Here is a 7,825-nt window from a genome sequence, read left to right as displayed (position 1 = left end):
ACCCTTTGCACCCTGGCTTTAGAATTAACACTAGATTCTTCCATGAAATCTCAAACTAATAATCTCAATTGATAGTATATATAAATATTTTTTACATAAAAAAGAAAGGCCCAGAATCAGGCCAGGGCCTGGGCCCAGACTATAGCCCCACAGGTGGAAAGCCCGGCCCGGCCCATGATCACCCCCAAGTTGTAGAGAGGAGTTGCAACTTGCAAGTCGTAAGTCGTCAAGGCGTCGAGTCGACGCCTCCATGTGGGTTGTCAGTTGTCATAGCGAAGGGAAAGCCAGGAAAAGGAGGGAGGGCGAGGCAGGGGAGAGAGAGAGGGAGGGAGTGCACGACAGCGAGGCAGGGGAGAGAGAGAGAGGGAGGGAGTGCACGACAGCGAGGCAGAAAATTCGAAAGCCCTAGCATCTCTCTCCACCAAATTCAGCTAAAACTCATCCTTCCGATTTTTAGGGTTTCTGCCACGAACTCAAAATGGTCAGTATCTACAATTGATTTCAGCTCTAAATTTCCATTCCAGAATACTGTTTCCATTTCCCGATCCTGTTTACCAATTGTCGCTTTTCAATTTACTGAGTTCTGTTATTAACCTGATGATGTACTGGATTTTGCTGGGGTGTGTAGAGTATCACTGCTAATACGACTATACAAGTTTCATAGGAATAGATGGCAACGCATGTTTCTCAAGCAATTTCTATTGAAACAATTCATTTTGATTATAAAATGTACTGACTCAAATTTCATCCCAGCTTCCTTCTAATGCTTTTAGATTTCCTAAGAATATATCAGCTTCACAAGGAGTTAACATTGTGTCTGGGCATATAGCCCAACAACTTAGAAGATTTCTATATAGCGCTCAAACTGCAACAGCAAATGGAAAAAAGAAAGGACTTCCAGAAGATGTTACCATTCTCTCCAGCGTGCCAGCTTCTCCCTTAATATCTCTGGAGTTGACCAACCCATTGCCAAGATGTCGAAGAAGGCGATAGTGCTGATTGAGCAACACACAACCGAACAAATAGATAGTCTGTGTCCTCTTGGCCCAACAAACAGTTGTGGACTGGTTAAAGAAGGGGGAAGGAGTTTCCTGGCACCTAAGGGATGACCTTAGGAGCTTCAAATGGCTCTCCAGGGACATGTTTATTCAGGTTAATTGGGTTAGAAGATTGGCCAACAGTTTGGCGGTTAGTTTAGCTAAACAAGGAGTACAAAGGCAGTCAATGTTTTTTTTTTTTTTGAGAAAAAGTTAATTTTATTCAAAAGGAGAGGTACATGAGGCGATGTACACGACAGATAAAACTCTCAGAAAATTACGAAGGCATAGAGCTATCACTAAAGAGAAAATCCCTGTGAGCACCAGATTTAGCTAGACTATCGGCTTCAGAGTTTAGCTCCCTTGGAATCCAGACCACCTGGCCACTAAAGAGGCAAGAATGTCTCTCACTTCAGCTAGGTAGTGAGCTAAGGCCCAAGGCCCACTGGCAGGACTAGAAAGCTAGTTAATGGTGTTGGCTGAATCACCTTTAATGGTAAGACTTCGTAAACCCATGTCTTTTGCAATCCTGATGCTAGTTAGAGCTGCCAAGACTTCTGCCTTTGTTGATGAGGCAATTCCAATCGGCCCACTAAAAGCCCAACTGATACCATTTCTATTTCGAATTACATCTCCAATACCCACTGTACCTGGGTTTCCAAAAGCACTCCCATCAAATTACAAGGTCGTCTCACCCTCCACATCAGATCTGAAGTTACGGGTAGTGTTGAACGGTATTTGTTTAGAGTGGAGGAAATTTACAGTGTTTCTTTGGAGGTCACCAAAAGGGACACCTCTGAAATGAGATGAGCTGGAAGTCCATAGGAAGCATCTGTAACATATTAGAGACATCAGCACCTCGGTTTTTTGTTCTGTTGTTAAAGACCCTGTTGTTTTTCTCTTCCCAAATGCTCCAAAAAATAGCATGAGCAGCAGATTGCCATAAGATTTTCCCTCTTTTGCTTAATCCTCTTCTTGACCATTGCCTTAAGCAATCAACCACATTTTCAGGGAAAACCCAACTGTATTCAAACAAAGATAGGAAGAAGTTCCGGCATTTTCTAGTTTCCTCACAGTGGAGCAGAATATGGTTGGTGGATTCCCCAGCTTTAAAGCAGAAGCAACAGCCATGTGGAGATAAATAATACCTGCCATGGTTCTTTTTCTGAAGGAGGTCAAAAGTGTTGATTTTTCTTTAAGCTGGCTTTCCACACAAAAAAACATACCCTAGGATATGAGCACACCAGATTCTCTTGTAGGGGTACTGATCATTAGTTTGTTCTTCCCTAACTAAAGCTTTGAAGCAAGATTTTGTTGAAAACTTACTTGATGGGTGAAGGTTCCAAACACGAAGGTCGGGAATTTTGTGAGAGGTAGACCTCTTTCAGGGTGTGCAAGAAGCTAGAGATTTCACTAATTTCTGGGTCCCTTAGAGGTCTCCTAAGGGTTAGATTCCAGTTGAAGTAAGGAGGGGAGGGGGGTAAAACCTGGGATATGGAAGCTTCTTGGTTTAAGGTAAGGCTGAATAGGCGAGGGAAGGAGTTAGCTAAAGTAGAATTACACCACCACAGGTCAGTCCAAAACTTAATTCTGTCATCCTTTCCCACTTTGTATCTGATAAAGGATATGAAAAAATTGTAAGTCGAGATTATACCTTTCCAAGGATGGGTGTCTTTGATTTGATTCAAGTGAAGCTTGCTATCCCAACCGTTGGCGTGCTTCCCGTATTTGCTAGTGATTACAGCAGTCCATAGTGCAGTTGGCTCTAGAGGAAATCATCACAACCATTTACTAAGAAGAGCCGTGTTTCTTTCTTTCAAATGACCTACTCCCAAACCTCCATTCTCCTTTGGTTTGCTAACCTGAGACCACTTCACAAGGTGTGAGCCCCTTTCCCCCCCTCCTTCCCAAATAAAGTTTCTCTGAAGCTTTTCTAACTGAATGGCTATCTTGTTGGGCATGTGGAAGATGGAAAGGTAGTAGGTGGGGAGGTTTGCCAAGGATGCTCTAACTAGAGTGAGCCTCCCCCCGTTTGACAAGTAGTTCATTTTCCATGTGGCTAGTTTCTTCTCACATTTTTCTAGAATTGGATCCCAAAATCTTTGATTTTTTGAGTTCCCTCCAAGAGGTGTCCCTAGATAGGAGAAGGGGAGATTCTTTGCTTTGCATCCCAAGATCTCTATGAAGCTATTCAAGGATTGAGCCTCTGCTAGATTTATGCCAGCAATAACTGCTCTTTGAGAAGTTTACTTGCAGTCCCGACATCCATTCAAAACAGGTGATGACCTTTTTTCAGATTTGACACATAAACTTCATTAGCTTCTAGAAGAAGGATAGTGTCATCAAGAGACTGGAGATGAGATATTTGGGTGGCTTCCCGTCCGACTTCAAATCCTCTCAATAGTCCAAGAGAGATTGCCTTATTCACCAGTTGGCTGAAAATTTCTTTGACTAGAGTAAAAAGCAATGGGGAGAGGGGGCATCCTTGTCTTAGGCCTCTGCTGGCATTAAAGTATCCTTTTGGCTGCCCATTTATTAGAACTGAGAATCAAGTGGAACTTATGCATCCCTCAACCCATTGAATCCACTTGTTTCCAAAACCCATTAGTCTCATAGTTTCCATGAGGTTCTCCCAATCTACTTTATCATACGCTTTTTCCAAATCGAGTTTCACAATCACACCTGGTTTGCTATTCAGCTTCCTCTCTTCAACGCATTCATTTGCTATTAGAGTGCTGTCGATTATTCGATGCCCTTTAATGAAAGCAAATTGATTCGGGGATATGATTTCACCTAAAACTTTCTTCAATCTTTCAGCTAGAACCTTTGATAAAATTTTGTAGACACTCCCAATCAGATTGATAGGTCTATACTCATTTGGTTCTAAAGTACCCTTTCTCTTGGGAATCTGGCATATGAAATTGGAATTGTTTCCTTTGTTTACAATGGCTGAATGATAGAAATCATTAAATACCTGTAATAAATCTGAATTAATGATACTTCAACATGTCTGGTAGAATAGAATTGGGAAGCCATCAGGGCAGGGGCTCTATCTCCCTCCATGCTAAAAACTGCATCCTTTACTTCTTGTTCTTGAAACTCTCTTTCTAGCCTCAATTTGTTCCTCAAACAATTTGAGTGCTTCCCAAGAGTTTAAAGAGAGCTTTTTGTTTTCTTTCTTTGCATAAAGATCTTTGAAGAAGTGTAAGAAAGCTTCAGAAATTTCCTCAGGGTTTTCCACTTCTCGATGCTCGACTTTTAATTTTGAAATAATATTTCTTTTCTGCCTACCAGATGCATAAATATGGAAGAACATGGAGTTATTGTCCCTCTCCTTTAACCATCTGACCCTAGATCTTTGTCCCCAATAAACTTCTTCTCTTCTTATTACCTTTTCCCATTCTTTTCTGAGCTCAAATCTTCTCCTTCTTTCATTCTCCTCTAGCTGGCCAATCTGCTCCTTGTGATTTAAATCCTCCAATTCAGATAAGAGTGTTGATTTCTCTTCCTTGAGTGCTTTAAACTCCTCTTTGGCTCATTCTTTTAGTTTTCTTTTTACAAATTTTAATTTTTCCAAAAATCTGTACCCTGGCCACCCTTCTGACTTACATTCCTCCCACCATAAAGCAACCTTTTTGCATAAGTCTTTGTGTTCCGTCCAGAATTTTTCCAGCCTGAAAGGGGTTTTCCCTCTAATCTCCAAGTCTGTACTTAAGGTGATAGGCCAGTGGTTAGATGTACATCGGGGGCAGATCTCCTGACAGGTCAGGGGGTAATGGGCTTCCCATTCTGAAGTAATTAGGAATATGTTCAGCCTACAACTTAAGGCATTCTCCTGCATGTTCGACCAGGTAAAGATATCATTCCTTAAAGGGAGGTCATGCAGCCTATGTCTGGAAATAAAGTTGGAGAACTCTCTCATGCTTCTGTTGACCCTCTTCCCCTTTGAGTGTTCCTGACTGAATCTCGTGACGTTGAAGTCTCCTCCCACAACCCAGGGAAGCTCATCATCTTCATGCAAGGAATCCAACTCTTCCCAAAACCTTTTCCTATTTGATGGATCATTAGGGCCATAATCTGCTGTTAAAATCCAGGTGAAATCATCTGCCTTGTTTGTGAAAAGAATTGAAAGGGAGAATTCGCCTCTGTCCACTTCAACTCCTGTAACCATGTCTTCTCTCCACATGACAAGGATCCCTCCTGATGTGCCTATGGCTGGAAGGGCAGCCCATTTTCTGCCTCTTGAACCCCATGTTGCTCTGATTAACTTCCTGTCCACCACTTCTTTTTTTGTTTCTTGTAACAAAATGATGTCAGGATTCTCTCCTCTAAGGGTATCTTTTACTAAACTTCTTTTGTTTCACCACCCAGCCCTCATTCATTTCAGCTTAGGATTTTCATCTTGAAACTCTGTTGGTCTTACCCTTACCCATTCTTCTACTCCCTTCTGCAAATTCCAACTTTTTTATCCCCTATTGTAGCCTCTTTAATTTCCTACTTAATCCCTTTTTCAGCTTTTTCTGTGATTCTGACAATTCCTGGTCAGCTCCCTTATCTCTTTTGTTGATCCATTCTTTGTCGGAGGCCTTGCTAGCTTCACATTGCTGGAGGCTTAGATTTTTGGCCATCTAATTGACTTCATCAGCATCCTATTCCCTCCTAGATTGGCTGACCAGAACCTTGGACAAAGATGTTGGACCGGAAACCTATGCATGATCACCTTTGTTTGAGAGAGCCGTTGGTTGGGATAGCTTGCCACCTGAACCTGGAACACAACAGGGGTGACAGTAAGAAGGTGAGTTGTGATAATGATAACAACAAGAAGATAATTCCGGGTTTGACAAGGGAATGGAGTTAGAGAGATTTGCAAACTGGTTTTGAGGTAAGTTTCTTCCCCGTCTAGCCTCAAAGCTGTTGTTTGTGGAGAGAGTCCCGTAATCTGGATCTACCAAGCAGACGTCCTCCAATAATTCTACACTTCCCCACGCTTCTCTTTCTGAAAAGAGGGCTTTGGATCTGTTGGGGGTCGGTGAATTTCCTTACTGTGGTTAATGGACTTGGGGGAGTTGTAGGAATGTTTATTTCGCTGAAGGTTGGTGTCGAAAGACAATCTCCCTGGTCCGGAGGTGAGGGACAACCCGATTGCTTGATGGGTTTCTTGACTGGGTCGGGTTCGGGTATCTGGTGGGGCTTCGCAGTGCCTGGGTCCAAAAGAGATGGCTCTGTAGCGGGCTTTGTGGCAAGGGTCTCAGCTTCCTTTAAAATTTGAAAATTTTTCCATTTCGAGTTCTTGGAAAAAAAACCTCTCTTCCTCCTTTATATTTACCTAGCAGGGAAATATTATGTTTCTTCCTTGCTTTGTACGTCTATGCATAGGCCACCACCTTCTTGCCGTTACTATCACGTAAGCTTCTTGTGCCGGCCACAGGCTCAACTACGACAACAAGATTACCCCGAGTTCGCGAGTCAAAGTTCTGGGTTGACCTGGTAGTTGGAGAAGAAGCCTCTGCTTTTTCCTCTACTTTGATCCAAGGTTTAAAATGTTGATGTCGATGGAAATGTTGCTTACCAAAATATAGGACATATGTTGGAAATGCCTAGGGGAAATATTGTAAGAATTAGAGACATTGTGGAAATATTATGAAATATGTGGAAATATGCAAAGATATTTTGTAAAATGATAAAAGAAGCATTAATACATATTTCTAGACTATTATCTTATTCCCAACCATTATATAAAGCTAAGAAACTAAGATCAATAACTAATTAGTAAATGACGATTTACTGATTTATTATGCATTTTGATGTTTTTACAAGGTTATCTGATATTTTCTTTTCTTATTTTTAGTTCTGATTTATTATAAATTCTAATATATTTATTTCACACTAGTAAATAGAAATACATTTATTCTGATTTTTTTAAATATTAAAGTTATAATACATTATGTTTTATTATTAATTTAATAAACTGATTCTCCTTTTTGTAGTATTAAGATTATGATAAATTCTGATTTCTTATAAAACTTAATGAATTTATTATGATTTTTAATACTAAATTTATAATAAATTATGATTTAGTATAAAATTTATTCTATTTTTTATATTAAATGTAGAATATGGTTTATTATAAAATTTAATAAACATTTTCTGATTTTAATAAATATTTTAAAAAATACTAACTAGTTAATATTTTATTACTTGAAGAATATTATATGTTTTATATTATAAAGTAATTAATTTATTCATTTGTTTTTATATTTTGTTAATTCTTTTTATAAATATTTTATTTGAAATATTAAATAGAAATATTAATGGAATAATCTATATTAATATACTGTATTATATTAATATAATATACTAATATATTATATTTTTAATGTACATTAGTCGACATCCTGTCAACATTAGTCAACATCTTGTCGACATAATAGGAAAAACAATATTTTTCTTGGTTATTTGGACTGATTTGGTCGACATTTCCGAAATATAGGAAATGTCGACCAACATAATGTAATTTTTATATTACCATCCATTTTCATGTCGGTGAGCCTCGACATCAACATATGTCGGGCGACATGAGCGACATTTGGCGACATTTGAAACCATGCTTCGGTTTGGCGAAAAACCACACGTTTCTGTCAAGGATTGGTATTGATCGGGGTATGGAATGAACTCCCTTGTCTTTCACCTTCAAGCGAGCACACCTCAGTTTCGACTAGTCTTTGGTTTTGGGGTCAATCTCTTCCAGCACTCCACATAAGCTTCCAATCAAGGAGACGACGTCATCC

The 7,825-nt window shown here is 39.7% G+C and overlaps 1 protein-coding gene across 2 annotated transcripts in view; it reads left to right on the top strand.

Annotated features, from left to right (window-relative positions):
* Positions 1 to 213: 213 nt before the first annotated feature.
* LOC148844768 (uncharacterized) overlaps positions 214 to 7,825 on the top strand; it is a 37,875-nt gene continuing 30,263 nt past the window's right edge. For both annotated transcript variants that reach the window (XM_088954069.1, XM_088954068.1), the window contains exon 1: positions 214 to 481. In XM_088954069.1, the coding sequence (XP_088810195.1) occupies positions 479 to 481 (3 nt within the window). In that variant the 5' untranslated portion in view covers positions 214 to 478. The remainder of the gene's footprint in view (positions 482 to 7,825) is intronic.

This window comes from Nelumbo lutea, chromosome 7, assembly GCF_056320005.1.
Source record: "Nelumbo lutea isolate HS-2025 chromosome 7, American lotus-T2T, whole genome shotgun sequence".
Classification (NCBI taxonomy): Eukaryota; Viridiplantae; Streptophyta; class Magnoliopsida; order Proteales; family Nelumbonaceae; genus Nelumbo; species Nelumbo lutea.
Note: the sequence above shows the minus strand (reverse complement) of the source record. Positions and strands in the feature narration are given on the sequence as shown.